Raw genomic sequence first — 18,573 nt, 5'->3', positions numbered from 1 at the left:
TTTCCTCTACTTCTTTTATATGTTTGTCACTCTCTTGTGACCTGCTATTTCCGGGGTGCCTTGATAGTTGAAGCAGACCTTGTGCTGTTGACACCCACCCCTTGGCGCTCATATAACCTTATACAGTTGCGAGCGCCGTGAAACCCTTTACTATAAAAAAAAAAATCACTCCTTCATTGTTTTCCTCGTATGTTACCTTCTCACAACACCTCTAATCTCAAACACTTGTGGAGCAAGTGCTTTATAACTTTTACTGAAACTAAAAACTAACCCTCTATATTTATATCTACCTTTGATCTTTCCCAGTTGGTGATGAGGCTGAAGTCCAACGCCATCAGCTGGAACCCCATGCAAGCCTTTGTCTTCACAGCCGCGTGTGATGATTACAAGTAAGTCTATGTATCCTTATGGGCATCGCGATGTTTAGTCACTCACGATCAGTTGCGAGATGTGTATTCTGATGCGCGACTATGTCGCACCCAAATTTTCAGTCGCATGCGACAGAAGCGGCAAATATGTCTCCTTATGCGCATCGTTAAGTGGCTCGCAGCTGGTAAATCCCGTGCTTAAAGATGAAGAATGCTATGAATGTGCGCGTGTAAGAAAATTTGGAACTTAATAATCTGTTGGCTGTGTGTCTGCTAGACTGTGTTTTAAAAGAGAACAAGGTGCTGTTATGTAAAGTACAACTTGTAGAAAAGAGATGTAACGCAACAGGCTTGGTCTGTGCTATTGTTACCTTTCTAGGAGGCTCTCGTGGTCGAGAGGTTACAATATTCGCTTTTCCTTCAATGGGTGCCCACTTTTTGCCACATCCCCTCACCTCCTCTGGGCTCCTGACTCTATCTGCTGCCTTTCTACTGCTACTCCTTGGCTCCTTCCTGCTTCTGTCTTTCAGTCACACCCCTGATTTTATGGTAGGTAAGGTCTAACACATATAGCCCTCTCGGACAAGGGTGAACAAATCTGAAACTATTAGGCTGAAATGATGATTGAAATATGCACACAAGATGCAGAGAAATATCAATTTTAAAAAACCCAAAATGGGCCAGAATAAGTTGATTTGGTTTGAAATCCTAAATCAAAGACAGAACTTAATGGCATGATGTTGTAGCATTTCTGTCTTTTCCTCAAACAGCATCTCAATCTCAATTTATGTTTGCCCGTTTGTTTGATCTTCCAGCCTGTACACATATGACATCAGGAACTTGAGGATGGCAACAAACAAACACGAGGACCACATTGCTGCAGGTATGTTGCTGTAGTTTTTGGCTTTCTTGTGGTGAGGCTCCAGTGAGATACTAGCAGGTTACTCACAAGTTGAATTACTGTCACTCCAAGAGGTGGATGAGAAATCGCTTTTTAAAAAAGAGAAATTTGCGACAAAAACGGCTATCCCAGCTACTTGATGTCGACAACCATTGTTTCTTGAGCAATCTCTAAACCAAAAACATGGCTAAAGGAGAGAAAATCCAGTGGTCTTGCAGGTTTTGGTTAAAGCAGGCTTCGTTATCGTCCTATCATTTAACATTTTAAAAGGTTGTGTGAATATTTATAGTTTGTAGTCGTATATTAAAGCATAAATATTAAAAGTTTGGAAAAGTTCCAAGTGCATATTTACAGTCGTAAACTAAAGTTTAACATTCAAAGGGCTCATGTATTGTTTTGCTTCCCCACATGGCATTTCGATACCTCCCTTGGGGGGGGTGTGGCCATTCCAAATGAGTGTTTCAACCCTTCTTTTTAAACCTACAATTTCTCCTATAAACAAGGAAGTTGTGCCTGTACTATATATATATATATATATATGCTCTCTCTCCCCGACCTGTACTATGATATACATATATGCAGTCGAACCTGTGAAAGTCGGCCACCTGTTGTTAAGGAGAAAATTAGCCGTATAAGACAGGTGGCCGTCTTAGGCAGGGCTGATCAAGATAAAAGCAAACGAACCATTCCTTTCTGAGGTCCTAACCGAAAGTAGCCGCATTGTTGTTGTTGTTTTCACTGGGGGGGTTTTTCTGGGGGTTTTTTCTTTTGTTGCTGATTTTGTACAAGGGTGACAATAAAACGAAATGTGTCAGACAAGGAGGACCGAGTGCCATGGTAAAACAAAGCACTCGGAGAACGAGCGACGGTTCTTTAACAAGTTCACGTCAACGTCCATTGTTACTTTGTTACAGACTGGGTAAGCAGTGACCTCTCATCTCACTTACGATAATTTGTGTATGAGTTATGGGTTATGGGGGATCACACACTTACCTCACCAGCAGCTGAAAATGTGTTACCTATTGGTCAACAGTGGGAGGGGCCTACGCAACATGATCGGTTGGAGGGACTACTTAACAACAACGACAGGTGATTGGATATGACGGCTCGCCCACAATGTCAGGGGCCAATGTACAATTTATGACAAAACGTAATGGAATCACTAAGGTGGCCGTCTAAAACAGGTGTTATTGCTTGATGTGATAGGGGTTGTGTGTTGAAATATTGTGGCCGCGGCCACGTTGGACAGGTGCCCGTTTTACACGGTTAAATTATATAGAAAAAACGCCGCAAGGGGAGAAAAGGAAAGTGGCCGTTTGTACAGGTGGCCGTCAGGGCAGGTTTGACTGTATACTCTCTCTCCCCAACCTGTGCTATGATATGCCCTCTCTCCTTGACTTCCCCAGTGATGGATGTCGACTACGCTCCAACGGGGAAAGAGTTTGCAACGGCTGGCTACGACAGAGCGGTCAGGATTTTCAACCACACAGACGGACACAGCAGGTGGGGGAATCAGAAGTGGGGAAAGGAGAGAATTATCCTTTCCAGCTTCTCTCTCTCTTCCTTCTTCTCCCTCTCTCTCTCTTTCTCTCTCTCTCCTTCTCCCTCCCTCCCTCCCTCCCTCCCTCCCTCTCTCTCTCTCTCTCTCTCTCTCTCTCTCTCTCTCTCTCTCTCTCTCTCTCTCTCTCTCTCTCTCTCCCTCTCTCTTTCTCTGTCACTGTCACTCTCCTCACCCCCTTAAGAAGCTCTTGATGTGATTGATTGTTATTGTGTTGGTATTCTTCTCCTTACTCAAAGTAAAATGTCCACGGAATGGGTGGTTGGAAGTTTGTTGTAGTGTTTTTCTGTAATATGGCAGCCTGCACTCTGTACTTCCCTGGAAGTCAAGATTTTAAAAAAAATCCCTTTAGCTCTGCAGTTGTTATAATATAGATTGCAAAGCGCATAGTGCTTGCTTTTGAGCGGAATTTGCTCTATGTAAAAGCTATTCATTTATTCTTATTACTAGAATGTTCCACTTCTTTGTTACTGTCTGTTTTTCTCGGGGGTTCATCTTTGTGGATGCCTATATTTATGTCAGTGTGTTCCTCTTTTTCCTAACAAAACCGATGTTGTGGTGTAGTGGTTAAGCACTTGGCTGTAACGTGCGGGAGACCTTGGTTCAATTCCAGAATGGGTAGAAATTTTATCATCAAGTGTTTTGGTCTTTCTGCAGGGATATTGTATCCCTCTCAGCCCTGGTTGATACTGACAGGCTGATCAGAAAACCACCGCCTAATGTGATCTAAATTGTGTGAGTGGAGTCATGAAAACACTTACTTTAACTCTTTATTTTCTGAGGAGGGGGGGTATACCCACTGTGCCGGGACCCTATTTTGGTACGAAATCTAAAATTGAAATCTGTCTCATAATTGGTCTTTAACCTCAAAGCAAATATAAGCCCATTTCGATAGTTCTTCATCTAATGAATGAACTCCCAGTAAAAGATACCTGTTTGCCGAAAACTAATTTGACGTTGAAGTTGCCGAAAAAAATGTGCCTGAGCCACTGTCAGCAGCTCACTGACACAGCGGGTGCAACCGCGAACCGCTGGGGGTGGCTTGCCGGAGATAAAGAAGAGAAAAATCTCTAAGAAAATGCTCCTTTTTCCCTATCAAACGTCTATCGTCCTGATCTCTCCTCCTTTTTTATGTTTTGTTACTCTCTTGTAACGCCCCTAATCTTCAGCACTTATATGAACTTATTGTGTTGCAAGTGGTGTAAAACACTTACTAAAACTTTTTTTTAATGTGACATGTCCACCCACAGAGACGTGTACCACACCAAGCGCATGCAGCGAGTGAACCACATCATGTGGTCCATGGACAACAAGTACATTCTTTCCGGCTCTGACGAGATGAACGTCCGACTGTGGAAGGCCAGAGCCTCGGAGAAACTGGGGGTGGTAAGTCATTGCTTCATCGACCTCTCCACTGCTGTGTGAGTGGTTGGCGGGGGCTCTGGTGTGGTTTGCTTCTTCTTTCCTATCAAACATCTATCGTCCTTATCTTCCCCTCCTTCTTTTTTGTGTTTGTTACTCTCTTGTAACATTAACACCTCTAATATATATACTTATATGACCCTATTGTGTTGCAAGTGCCGTAAAACATTTACTAAATCTTTAAAAAATGTGTTGACGTATAATACACTCTCTTTGTGTTATCCTTTGCCGGTTCACGGACATTGTCTCTCTTTTGGTTTTTAGAGGATGTTTTTGAAGATTTGTTCACTTTACAACTTGTGCAGTTTCTGTATTACTTGTCCTGGGCAGCAACGTCTGTTTCTGCAGATGGGTATTTTTTGCATTAAAAGCATGGCAAATGGACAAGCTTAAAGGTTATTACAGCAACTCACATGTCCAAAGGACCCCTCGGGGCGGTGCACTGCTGACTGGAGTGTCTTTAGGCCTTTCCAAAAGGGGGGCATTAACATGTTCTTTTGCACAGTAGAATTGTAAATTTGGCTGATTCATCAATGTCATGCTCATAACTGTGCCTGAACTGCAACAGGGAATTGCTGCTTTTTCTTTCCTTATCCTTACTATCATCATTTCCCCTCTACTTCTTTTGTATGTTTGTCACACTCTTGTGACCTGCTATTTCCGGGATGCCTTGGTAGTCGAAGCAGACTTTGTGCTGTTGAGGTTAGAGAGGTGAGCAGAGTAAGCCTGATTCCCTGTAAGTGTAAGAACTTTTCTGCTGACATCCACCCCTTGGCGCCCATATGACCTTATGCAGTTGCGGGCACGGTAAAACCATACTAAAACTAGTCTATGCTTTTCCAAAATATGACTATGAGGAGTGCCTCACTGATGCGGCTATGTCGTGATACATTGTATTATTAAATTCATGCAATGTCCATGTCAAGGGGATGTAATTAAGACATCTAGTGTCACAATGTCGATAACACAGTTGTTTCCCTTGCAATCTTTTTTTTTTTTAAACCAGCCACTCTTTTTTTTTTTTTCCTCAACAATATATATGTGACCAGCTATCATAGACAATATCGACTGTTTGTATATAATTTATGTACCGATTATATTGTATAATTCTCCCCCCCCCCCCCCCCCCCCCCCCCAATATTTCCTTGTCAAAACACCCCCTGATCTTTCTCGTCCTCATCACTACTAGCTCAAACCTCGCGAGAAGACGGCCATCAACACAGCGGAGCGGCTCAAGCGGACGTTCAAGGACCATCCGGAGATCCAGCGCATCTCTCGCCACCGCCACCTGCCCCGACTCATCTACCACTACAAGCAGGAGCACCAGGACATCAAGGAGTCACAGAAGAGGAAGTACGTCACCACCATATTGGCTTTTTTATTACAGTCTCTCTCCCCCCCGCCGCTTGTGTTGAAGTTGCTCCAGTTGATCTTTTTTCTCGGGTCCCACCACCTCTTCTTATTTACTTTTGTCTTTACTCTCTTTACTTTTGTCTAAATCAAAGTTATGATGAGAGTTTAACTCAAAGGTAAATACACTTGAGTTGAAGTATGCAACGTATGCAGTATGTTTCGCGTGTTTCAAGTGTTTCACATTTTTGGCACGGGTAGTACTTGACTTGAAAATACAGTAATGTAGAGCCGATCAACGTGCAATAAGACTACAACTACAATAGTTCACAATTTCTACCTCCATGAAATGGTGAGAAGAGGGTAATGCAAGGAGTGGGTGGGTGTGACTTCACAACGCAATAACCAGGTCTTTGTTGTTGCTTCCTCTCCCTTCAAGGCCAAAGGGTATAGTGCATGGCGAGGCCGTGAGTAATATAGTGCAACCTCAGAATAACGTTCTCAGTTTTTTTACTTTCTGAAAATCCTGCGTCCCAATGAATATTTTCACTCATTAAAAGCTATGTCTTAAACGTTTCTGTGTGAAGCATACTTTTCACGTTGACTTTCAGTTTTTTGGGAATTTTAGTGATGGGCTTTGTGAGAATACAGAAAATGAAAAAAAAAGCAATAGTTTTAAAGTATTCAGGAATGCAACATAATCTGTACTTGTCTGGATGGTCATTTTGGACAATTTCTGATGTATAAAAGCAATGCCATAAATAAGGTTTAGTCTTTTCTCACACACTTTGCCAACATTATTCTATAATATCATTCATCCTATCAATTCTTCACCTTTTTATTTGTAGATGTGATGCTTTCTCGCAGCATATCTCTGTGTGTTGCTTTTGACTAAATGTTCGCCTCACCTTCAGGTGGCATGCGCTGTGCAGTTTTTGTTTAGTTTTGTTGGGGGGGGGGGGTAATGATTTTTTTTATTTATATGCCTCCCCCTGGGGCAGTGCCACTGACTGTAGTCTCTTTAGGCCATTCCCAAAGGGGGGACATTCCTCGTTCAAGCACAGTAGAATTGTAAATGGGCTGATTCATGTCACGCTCATAAATGTACCTCATCTACAACAGGGAACTGCTGCTTTTTCTTTCTTAATCCTTACTATTGTCATTTTCCTCTACTTCTTTTGTATGTTTGTCACACTCTTGTGACCTGCTATTTCCAGGGTGCCATGGTAGTCGAAGCAGACCTTGTGCTGTTGAAGCTAGAGAGGTGAGCAGAGTAAGTCTGATTCCCTGTAAAGACTTGTCTGTTGACACCCACCCCTTGGCGCTCATATGACCTTATGCAGTTGGGAACGCCATAAAACCCTCTACTATAATTTTTTTAAATATAAAAAATAAAAATATGCTGACAAGTGACTTTTTTTTGTTTCCAGGGAAAGCAACAGAAGGTTCCACAGCAAGCCCGGAGCTGTGCCACACGTCCCAGAGAGGAAGAAACAGGTGGTGGATGTCAAGGAGTAGACGGCTTGTGGGTGTGCGTGCATACGTGTGTGTGTGGGGGGGGGGGGGGGGTGCATATGTGTATGTATGCGTGCTTACGTATGTGTGTGTGCGTGCATGCCTATGTGTGTGTGTGTGCGCATGCATGCATACATGTGTGGGAGTGTGTGCAGGTGTGCCTTCTTTTGTATGTGTATGGGTGCATTTGTGTGTGTGTGTGTGAGTTTGTAAGTATGTGTTTCTGAGTGGATAAGGCTGTATGTATTACATACACAGTGTGTGTCGCTGGTTGAGAGAGTATTGACCGAATGTGAAGGTTTACTTGTGTTCGAATAAAATTTCGTCTATATTTGTGATGAGAGGGTGCGTGACATTTAGTCTGTGCGGGTACTGAATGAGCCAGGTGTGTGTTCGTGTTATGATGTTGGTATTTCTGTCGACTCCGCACAAAATACCTGTGTTCTGAGCCTGGGCATGTGTTTGAACAACTGTGGTGCGTGTGTGGAATTGTGTCGACAGTTTTGGTTGACAAGAGTAGTGTCATAGTTTCCTGGAACATGGTTTGTTGATTGAAAAAGTATTTCTGTCATTAATAAAGCACCATAAGAGCATGGGGTTTTTTTTTGGGGGGGGAGGGGTCCAAATTATTGAAATTGTTAATTGAACTTGGTTTCATGTTTTTAAAAATTAATTCTATAGAATATTTCAGTTCTTGGCTGCCTGGTGGGTTGGACCTCGTAATTTCATTTCCAATCATTTATGATTTGATTTTGCCAAATTTGATCCGTCTTTTTTTTAAACATAATTTGTTTTGTGCACCTTTCTGTCCACTGCCATCACCCCCCTCCAAAAAAAAATTATAGGCCTTCAATATTTTTTCAATACTTCATTGTTGCAAAGAACTTTTTATTGTGCTCATGATTTTTCCCTTCCGCGATCCATTCATGAAAACTTGTGTTTTTGTGGGTTTTCCTTTGACTTTGAGTGTAGAGGTCAGATACTTAACTAACGCATCATGTTTGTATTGCCAGCAGAGTTCTAAACAGCCCGTTCTCATTGTCGAGCAGTTAAAATCACCTCCCTTACAAGTGGTTGTTGCCCCCTACCACTCGCCCCAATGTTCTTTGACATGTCCAGTGAAGCGATGGATTTTGTTGTTTTTGAAATAAAATGTTATCAGATACTCTCGCCATTTTGAGTTTGAGTGTTCGTGTTTGATGGATGGCACTGCTGCTAAGCTGGTTATCCAGTTGTAGTGGAGTGGGTGGTTGGAGGGTGCTCTGGTGTGGTTTGCTTCTTTTTTCCTATCAAACATCTATCATCCTTATCTCTCCTCCTTTTTTGTTTGTTTACTCCCCTCTTGTAACACATCTAATCTTCGGCACTTATATGACCTTATTGTTTTGCAAGTGCCATAAAACACTTACTAAAACTAAAACCAGTTGTTGTGGGTTCTTTTCCTGGTAGGGAAAATCTGCTGAAAGTCCTTCAGCCTACATAGCAACTTATAATTTGTTCTGTGCAACATTTAGTCTGTGCGGGTACTGAATGAGCCTGGTGTGTGTTCATGTCATGATATTGGTATGTCCGTGGACTCTGCACAAATCTCCTGTGTGCTGGTCCTGGGCATGTGTTTGAACAACTGTGGTGTGTAAGTGGAATTGTGTCAACAGTTTTGGTTGACAAGAGCACTTGAATACAGTGGAACTTGGATTCAACGAGGTCGCCGGGCCTGACCTAAAATCTCGTTGAATCCGAGTGTTCGTTATAGCAAACAGGAGGTTTTGTGTAGACATAATAACAGGCAGTGAGCAAGTTGTGTACAGTATAAAGAGAAGTCACAAGTAGTGCATGAAATGTCTGCATATTATGAGCTGTGTAAAAAAAAAAAAGACCGATTCTTTCAAATGAACGCCTGTGTCATCTCAATTGCTTACCAAAAAGTTGTGTTGCTGTGTAAAAGAGCCTAGCATACGGCAACTTTTGATTCCATAGATCAGCGCAAAATTCATTACGTAGATCTACGTCAAGACTAGCTTATCCTTGTAATAGTGATCAGTTGCCGAGGGGAAAAGAAAGACTGTGACGCGTTTGTATCTGCGAGGTTCAACGCCCGAACCGCTAGTGCCACCCCACCCCCTCCCCGACATGCACACACAGTCACACGTGTGCAAGCCGCCCATCCGACCCCGCGCACGCCAGAGTAGACACGTGCGCGTGCCAACAACGCATGTGTTGGTATGAAAAAAGGCCACTGATTGGTCGCATGCAATCAGCTAAGTGAATAATGGTTCACGATGCAGGTGCAATGGATGATTTCCAGGAATAGATAAAGTTCGTTCTGGGAGAAAAATGAGCGAAGCCACGTCTGCGGGGGCTGTTCACCCTGGAAGTAAGCGACCTCGTTGAATCCGAGCTCGCTGATTTAAGTGCTCGTTGAATCCGGGTTATTTTTTTAAAAATTGATTTTAAAGAGAAAAAAAAAAACGGGGAATCTATCTCATCTCGTTGAATCCGAGTTCCACTGTACCACAGTTTCCTGAGAATTTGGCTATTAAAAAGTATTTCTGTCTTTAATTTAAGCACAATAAGATTTGTTGTGTATTTTCCAGCTGAAAGCGAGATTCCCTTTCCTTAAACTTAAAGTAAGGCAATGTTATGCGATTTTCAAAGGTAGGCCTACTCTTGATGATTAAGCCTACTAAAGTTCCCTTTTCAAAAAATAAAATGATTAATGCGTCAATCTTCTAGTGGCTGGGCTGTTGGGGCGTGCAACCAAGATGTCATGGGTTGAAACTCCTTCAAGGGGCCCCATGTTTTGTCCTAGTGAAAGGCACTTTTACACAACACAAATTCCCTTACTTCACCCAGGTAAGAATGGGTACCCATCATGTATTTATAAAACTGTTTAAGAAAGTCAGTTTGCTAGTTTTTTTGCACACGTTATCTGCGTGGTTTTATGCATTAACAAATTCTGAAAATTTTCAAACTGACCCCAAAATTGTGAAATTATGCGATTCTGTTAATTTTAGCAAAGAATGAAAAAGGAAAATAATGAGAATTTATGCAAAAAATGATCAAATTATGCGGGGTGCTTAAAACCCCGGGGACAGGATAGGGCCTGCAGGGGTAATTACTAATAACAGCAAAGAGCAGTGGCGGTGGGTGGACCAAAATTTGGGTGGGGCTTAGGTTGCTTCCAGTTCTTTACCATCAAATGGCAAGCAATAAGAATTAATCAGTGATGATTTTTCTATACTCAGGGTGAGCCACGGCAGTTTGAGAACCATTCAAACGAGAAGAGTTGCCTTTGTTGTTTTCCATCTCTTTGTTCTTAGTTAAATTCTTGTTGATGGTGGGGACGAAGCCGATTCACCTCTAAATTTCCTCTAATTAGTTTTCATGTGATGAAAAAGTTGCCTTAAAAGTAGTTCGGCCTGATTTATAACTGTTAAATCTCAGCTGCACAAACGCAAACATGCATACACAGCACTTCAAATATAACAGTTCTATAAGCTGGATTAGGCCGTGTAGTCGAGAAAGTATGCACCCAACAAAGAACCAATGAGCACTTAGGTATCTGTGTCGTCAGTGGGGGAAAGTGTGTCGTAAACTTTTACCCCATTGTCAAGGCTAGGAGAGCGTAAGCCCTCAGTACAGTGTTATTTTTTTCCCTGTCTTCTACCTTTTTACGAGAAAAGTTTCATAAAGGGCGGGCGGTGGGAAATGGCTCATCTTCGCTGAGCCCTAAAGACATTTGATTGGCTGCTGGGTTGCTAAAGTTGTAAGCGGTGACAACAGTGATTGGATAAGTGAGCAAGCCCCCAAGTTGATCACTCTGTGTTCATTGCGTGCGGTCATAACGGTTTCAACTGCTTATTTCATTATGGAGAAACTTTCATTTACTTTGGGATAGAGTTGTGGGAGGGGAGGGGGTAGGGGCTCAAGCCACTGGCAAAGGGAGGTATGGCAGAGTAGTACACTGTGTTGAGTAGTCAATGAGCACTCCGAAAGTTGTGCCTTCTTTCCTATCAAACATCTATTGTCTTTATACTTTATCTCTCCTCCTTTTTTTGTGTGTTTGTTACTCCCTTGTACAGTGGAATCCTGTTACAACGAGGTGTGAAATGTCCGTTATACCAGGATTCTCGTTGTAAGGAATCCAGTAATAAATTCAATGGAAATAATAAAGCAGGCCTAATCTATCAGTTTGGTGTTCTGTTTATTTCTTTTTGTTATCTACCCTGATGATGACATTGTTCAACATGACCTCTAGGTCTTACTTGATCAAAAATTGAATCGGGTTTCTTTCTCAAGCGATATTGACAGCACTGCGTTGGCGATCAGAAAGAACTGTGTTGTCCCCCACCCCACCACACCCAGTTGTGTGTTTCATCTGCTTGCGCACGTCACCTGACGTTACTACACATTCATTCCATCCATCACAGCATTGTGACCTCTCCATCCCCGCATCGGAGAAGTGAGGGCATGGGTAGTGGTAGGCCTAGATAATCTAGACTAGGCTGGCCTATCACGCGATGCGTTCTGCTTGTCTACGCTTACCACACCCTCCCCACGCATTCGCTCCGGCCTTCGTTGTTGGCAAACGTGGGCTCTCCTATTCTTTGTTTCGCTCAAGGAGTTGATGTATTGTAAGGTCCTAGGTTTCGCTAGATCACCAACAAGTTTCTCAACTGGCGAGGTTTATATGTATAACTGGCCTGTGCGCTGTGCACAGCAGCAGCAATATTCCGCTATAACCGACTCCCCTGGTTGTTCAATTGCGCTACAGCAGTATTTTTTTACAAAGATAAAGAAGGGAAAAAAACGGGGTTTTAGAATAGTGTCTTAATAACAGACTTCTCGTTGTTTCAGGACTCGTTATAAGTGGACTCCACTGTATCACCTCTAATCTTCAGCACTTAAATGACCTTATTGTGTTGCAAGTGCCATAAAACTCTCTTACTAAAAAAGGTTCAGCTGATGCACTAAAAAAGAAATCATTTTGTTGCAGTTGTAAGTTATATTAAATTTCATTTATAAAGCGCATTTCTCACAAAGTAGGCACCCCCTAGGGCAGTGCCACAGTCCCAAAGGGGGGACATTTCTCGTTCAAGCACAGCAGAATTGTTAATGGGCTGGCTCATGTCACGCTCATAACTGTGCCTGAGCTACAACAGGGAACTGCTGCTTTTTCTTTCTTGATCCTTACTATTGTCATTTTCCTCTACTTCTTTTGTATGTTTGTCACTCTCTTGTGACCCGCTATTTCCGGGGTGCCTTGATATTCAAGCAGACTTTGTGCTGTTGAAGCTAGAGAGGTGAGCAGTCTAAGTCTGATTCCCTGGGAAGACTTCTCTATTGACACCCACCCCTTGGCGCTCATATGACCTATGCAGTTGCGAGCGCCGTAAAACCCTCTACTATAAAAAAACACAAAGTAGGACTACCAACATCTGTGGTGTAGTCGTTCTGCTCTTTGCTGTCACTAGCAGGACACCCGAGTTTGATTCCAGAGTGGGTGGTTGGCGGGAGCTCCGGTGTGGTTTGCTTCTTCTTTCCTATCAAACATCTACAGGTATCGTCTTTATCTCCGCACCTTCTTTTTTGTTTTTACTCTCTTGTAACTCCTCAAATCTTCAGCACTTATATGACCTCCCTGTGTTGCAAGTGCCGTAAAACACGTAGGCCTACTAAAAAAACATGATTCCAGAGTGGGAGAATTTTACGAAGTACAGTGGAATCCTGTTATAACGAGAGGATGAGGACCGGAGCAAAATGTCCGTTATAGCAGGATTCTCGCCATAAGGGATCCAGTAATAAATTCAAGGAAAACTGTAAAGTAGGCCTCATCTATGAGTTTGGTGTTCTGTTTGTTTCCTTTTGCTATCTCCCCTGATGATTATTTTGTATCAACATGACTTCTAGGTCTTACTTGATCAAAATTCGAATCAAGTTTATTTCTCTAGCGCTAGATCTAGCGATGTGGACTGGAAGCTCGGCTTAGGCGATCAGAAAGAAAGGGCTCTGGGCTAACTCGCTCGCTGTGTTTCCCCCCCACCCCACCCTACCCTGTGGTGCATTCCGTCTGCTCGCGCACGTCACACATTCGCTAAATCCATCACATTGCTGTGACCTCTCCATCCCCGCATCGGAGAAGTGAGAGGAATGGTAGGCCTCGATAATCTAAACAAGGCTTACGCTGGTTTATCGCACGATGCGTTCGGCTTGTCTGCGCATGCCACACTTTCCCTACTCAGTCGCTCCGGCCTTCATTGATGACGCACATGGGCTCTCCTATTCTTTGTTTCGCTAGATCACCAAGTTTCTCAACTGGCGAGGTTTTGCATTATGTATAATTGGCCTATGCACTGTGCACAGCAGCAGCAATATTCCGCTATAACCGACTCGCATGTTTGTCTGATATCGCTATAGCAGTATTTTATTTACAAAGGTAAAGAGGAGAAAAAACGGGGTTTTAGAACTGTCTTTACTTTATAACAGACTTCTCGTTTTTTCCCGACACGTTATAAGTGGACTCCACTGTATCTCAGTCTTGCTGCTGAGATTCGTATCCCTCTCAGTCCAATTTGGCACTGATAGGCAGGGTCACAAGCCTGCCTTCTCAATGATCTAAACCTTGTCGATGAAGGAGTAAAAACACCAATCTACTAAGAAAGTGCTCACTGTACACCACAAACACAAAGGACATGTGCACCATACATTTCCAAACAGTGACCCTTTCTGTCATCTCTCTCGCTCTCTCTCTTTCTTTCTGTCTGTGTGTGCGTGTGTGTGTGTGTGTGTGTGTGTGTGTGTGTGTGTGTGTGTGTGTGTGTGTGTGTGTCCCCCTCTCGCATCTCTTTCTCTCTCTATCGGTGTGTGTGTGTGTCTCTCATCTCTTTCTCTCTCTCTCTCTCTGTGTCGGTGTGTGTGTGTGTCTCTCTCTCATCTCTTTCTCTCTCTGTCGGTGTGTGTGTCTCTCTCTCTTTATCTCTTTCCCTCTCTCTGTCGGTGTGTGTTTGTGTGTGTCTCTCTCTCATCTCTTTCTCTCTCTGTCGGTGTGTGTGTCTCTCTCTCTTTCCCTCTCTCTGTCGGTGTGTGTGTGTGTTTCTCTCTCTCTCTCATCTCTTTCTCTCTCTCTCTGTCAGTGTGTGTGTGTGTGTGTGTGTGTGTGTGTGTGTGTGTCTCTCTCTCTCTCTGTCGGTGTATGTGTGTGTGTTTCTCTCTCTCTCTCTCTTTCTCTCTCTCTCTCTCTCTCATCTCTCTCTCACTCTCTGTGTCGGTGTGTGTGTGTCTCTCTCTCATCTCTTTCTCTCTCTCTGTGTCGGTGTGGGTGTGTGTGTGTGTGTCTCATCTCTTTCTCTCTCTCTCTGTCGGTGTGTGTCTCTCTCTCTCATCTCTTTCTCTCTCTCTATGTCGGTGTGTGTGTGTGTCTCTCTCTCTCTGTCGGTGTGTGTGTGTGTGTCTCTCTCATCTCTCTCTCTGTCGGTGTGTGTGTGTCTCTCTCTCATCTCCTTCTCTCTCTCTCTCTCTCTCTGTCGGTGTGTGTGTGTGTGTCTCTCATCTCCTTCTTTCTCTCTCTCTCTCTCTGTCAGTGTGTGTGTGTCTCTCTCTGTCGGTGTGTGTGTGTTTCTCTCTCATCTATTTCTCTCTCTCTCTCTCTCTCTCTCTCTCTCTCTCTCTCTCTCTCTCTCTCTGTCGGTGTGTGTGTGTCCCTCTCTGTCGGTGTGTGTGTGTGTCTCTCTCTGTCGGTGTGTGTGTGTTTCTCTCTCAACTCTCTCCCCTCCCCCCCTCCCCACTCCCTTTCTCTTGTGAGTATGACATGATGTAGAGTTAAACTCACCATTATCAGGATAACTTCCGGGGAGGGGGGATATATATCTAAAGCAGTTTATCATCAAATCGTACTCTTTGATAAAGGTATAAAGACAGCACAGGCGTTACAAATAAGCTGGGGCTGAAAATGGAAACGTTCCTTGCGCATGATTTGGCAGCTAGTGTTTATTCGCAAACCTTGAAAGAAGCAATCTTGCAAAACATCAAAATCAAACTGAAGAATCAATAAATACAAATTTTTTAAAATCTTTCTCTCTCTCTCTCTCTCTCTCTCATGCACACAGCCATCATGTACAAAATTCTGCAGGCTCTCTCTTCCATATCAATATCGACGCAAAGTCAACAACAACAACAAAGAATAATAAACCCCCCAAAGCGTGTAAATTGTATAAATTACAAAATCAGAAGAAAAGCAAAGGCTTTCAAATAATCAATCCCAATAAATCTATACATTACCCATTACAATCTTTTATCAGAAGTCTTTGATCGTGTTAAAAACTATCTGTGTTTGAGCCCTGTAAATTTCTCTCGCAGCCTCATAGATCCGGTTATCCAGATACAGTGCTTGCTGTACATCCGGATCTCCGGACAGTTTACCGTACAGGGCATCCCACACTTGATTCGTGTTTCGCTCTTCAGACTTCAAAATAAATTTGGACACCACTTCCTGTCTCCCCCACCCATTGCTCGTCCACACCTCCTCATTGTTATCCTCACCATAACCATCACTTTCGAATTCATCTTCATCATATATTTCCTCTACAAAGTCTATTGCCCGTGTTGTGCGGGAAATCGCAGCACTGCTATTTTTAGGAATGCCACCATCGCTTGAGTTTGTAAGTAGGTCCACAAATCCCTTCACATCTGCACTCTCGTGGAGCGACGTGTCGTCAGTTATTTCAGGGAATGTGACGTCGCTGTCAATGTTGGAATTTCCAGCATTTATTTCTTTCTGGACGTGTCTGCTTGATAAGCTCAAACCAGCCTGCTCTAGAAGCTGAACATTCTCCAACCGTGACAGAGTTCTCAGTAACGACAACTCGTCACCGTCTTTGACTAACGAGGCGAGTGACGGGACTTCTTTTTGTGGCTGTGTATCATCTGCTGTCTGACTGCTGAACGCTAGCTTACTTCCCCTGGTCTGTCCGGGTATTGCCAAGTTCGGCTCACTCGACCTTACCACATCATGCCTACTACTTCTGAAGGACTGAGCCTTGCTATTGTACTTGTTTAGGAACTCACATTCGTGTACAGGCACCCTGAAAACCAAATGGAAAAGTCGGGAAGTTTTCAGAAGATCTTCATACAAACCGACAAAAGAGAACCAGCTTTTCAGATTACTGGTGATGAAATCCAACAAACGGCGTACTACTTCCGGCTCCAGGGAGTCTAGGTGATCGCTCTGGACCGCCTGGCAGACGTGAGTGTCATCACGGGGATGAGATCGTCCAATCATATCCATTTTGTATCGTTTTATTACTTCGGAGTTCTGCCGACAAAAACGCGAGCTGTACAAAAGACTTTTAAAAACAACACTGCCCCTGGACACGATCCATTCCTTCACAGAAATCTGATGTTGATGAATGGACTGGCAGCTTGGAGCGTAGTCTGGAGTGAGTAAACATTGCCCATATTCTGAAAGAGCAAATCTTAAAGGATCTTGTAAAATCAAAACTTGCCCACACTTCTTGGTGATTGCACCACCTGTGGGCCGGCCGTCGTCGGCGTTAGTGCAACCCACCCCGAAAGCAGCAGATCCGAAATGAATCTTGAACTTGTGTTTGAATCTGAAGATGCCTTCCGCAGACGCTGGCGTGGCGTCCCATTTGTGACGTGTAGCGAACGTCATTTCTGGGGTGACGGCCTCCTTCCGGTACAAAGCCGTCCGCCGAAGACACGTTCCAAACTCACCCTCATAGTCGTGGAAAAATTTGAGAACAGACATAGGGCTGAGCGAGTAGCGTGAGTGGTATCTGTCCGCGCCGATAAAATGGCGATAGAGGAAGTAGTTCTCCAGTAGGACACGCCCCGTCAGCCACGGGAAGTGACGATACACAAGGTGTTCTTGGCTCGTGACGTCAGTGCCTTCCTGCAGGAAGTGAAGGCTGTGGAGGGTTTTGAAGATTTCGTCTGTTTGCTCCATCTTTTGCCTGTGTGGAGGGAAACAAAGGACACGTTTTAGATAAGGGGATCAGTTTCAATTATAGGTGTATGGCATTTTGCCTGTCCCTGTGGTATTATGCACCCCGCATAATTTAGAAAAATTTGATCATTTTTGCATAATTTCTGATTATTTTGTTTTATCATTCTTTGTTTAAAAAAAACAAAAAACAATGGCATAATTTCATATTTTTGGGCTCAGTTTGCATAATTTCAGAATTTTTCTTGCATAAAACGATGTGGACAGTTTTGCGTACGTCTTGACAGACGATCTTAAAGCAGTATCATGCTTGACAAAAGTCATCTGAGCAGTAGACATAGAGGAAGTAGATTGCTTAAGTACAGTAGATATTGTCAAAAAGGGTCACTCATTCGCTACCTCAGAAATACAAAGTTCTACCTGCCTAACGACTAGTTTCGAGAAATTTGGCGTCAAAATTTTATAATTTCAAAGTAAAATGTCAAGATTTTTCGACTGCAATTCTTTGAATACAGATCTTGATAACGACTCCAAATATTCTTACGATTTTGTTAGAGCAGATAGATCGTATGCTTTCTGGTGTCATGATCTTAGTGATTAAAAACATCCAAGAATGCCAAACAGAACGTTGCAATTCTTAGGTAGGGCGTAGTGAAAGTGATTTCTTCTCTCCCTCCATTCTTGACGTCCTCGATATACTCCAAAAGAAAGACATCGTCAATAAGTTTTTTTTTTTTTTTTTTTTTTTGGGGGGGGGGTTCTTTAAGTAGAAGGTTTTACGGCGCTCGCAACTGCATAAGGTCATATGAGCGCCAAGAGGTGGGTGTCAAAAGAGAAGTCCTTATCGGGAATCAAACTTATTCTGCTCACCTCTGTAGTTTCAACACGCACAAAGTCAGCTTCGACTATCAAGGCACCCCGGAAATAGCAGTTCACAAGAGAGTGACAAACATACAAAAGAAGTAGAGGAAAATGACAATAGAAAGGATTAGGAAATAAAAAGCAGCAGGTCCCTGTTGCAGATCAGGCACAGTTATGAGCGTGACTTGATGAATTACATGTATCCCATTTACAATTCTACTGTGCTTGAACGAGAACTGCCCCGGGGGGTTCAATAAGTTTGGAATCAAGGAAAGTTTGCTCAATCATCATAGCTCCAAGAGGTGAACAACAGACGAAAGTTATGTAATTTTCGATTACATCTATCTACTGCCTTCAGAAGGCATCGTTTTTCCCAATAGATCTATATGTTCAGAAACTTTTCACAGAGAATTTGTGTTCAATATTCTGCTTCATCTGCCGGGAAGTTGCAATCCTTTCGCCCGGCTTGGCTCTGGGACAAGGAGAAGCCCGCCTCCTAAATGGTCTAAATTGTACCGATGGGTGTGTAAACACAGCTACAATAAAGACATGAAGTGAGGCACACACATACACACACACACAAACACACACACACAGACACACACACAAACACACACACACACACACACACACACAC

The 18,573-nt window shown here is 43.2% G+C and overlaps 2 protein-coding genes across 2 annotated transcripts in view; one reads left to right on the top strand and one right to left on the bottom strand.

Moving 5' to 3' along the window:
- The window catches only part of LOC101859654 (DDB1- and CUL4-associated factor 13), a 15,531-nt gene extending 8,338 nt beyond the window's left edge, over nucleotides 1-7,193 (top strand). The window contains exons 7-12 of the mRNA XM_005103227.3: nucleotides 307-389; nucleotides 1,184-1,251; nucleotides 2,676-2,772; nucleotides 4,078-4,213; nucleotides 5,439-5,602; nucleotides 7,030-7,193. Of these exons, the coding sequence (XP_005103284.1) occupies nucleotides 307-389; nucleotides 1,184-1,251; nucleotides 2,676-2,772; nucleotides 4,078-4,213; nucleotides 5,439-5,602; nucleotides 7,030-7,117 (636 nt within the window). The 3' untranslated portion in view covers nucleotides 7,118-7,193. The remainder of the gene's footprint in view (nucleotides 1-306; nucleotides 390-1,183; nucleotides 1,252-2,675; nucleotides 2,773-4,077; nucleotides 4,214-5,438; nucleotides 5,603-7,029) is intronic.
- A 7,878-nt stretch (nucleotides 7,194-15,071) lies between these two features.
- On the bottom strand, nucleotides 15,072-17,085 carry LOC106012402 (the record flags this gene model as incomplete). The annotated part of the gene is given in 1 exon segment (XM_013085301.1): nucleotides 15,072-17,085. A coding segment is annotated over 1 exon segment (1,678 nt), but the record flags the coding sequence as incomplete, so codon positions are not given.
- Nucleotides 17,086-18,573: the final 1,488 nt, after the last annotated feature.

The sequence above is a fragment of the Aplysia californica genome, unplaced genomic scaffold (genome assembly GCF_000002075.1).
Source record: "Aplysia californica isolate F4 #8 unplaced genomic scaffold, AplCal3.0 scaffold00364, whole genome shotgun sequence".
NCBI lineage: Eukaryota > Metazoa > Mollusca > Gastropoda > Aplysiida > Aplysiidae > Aplysia > Aplysia californica.
The sequence above is the reverse complement of the archived record's forward strand: the minus strand, read 5'-3'. Positions and strand labels throughout refer to the sequence as shown.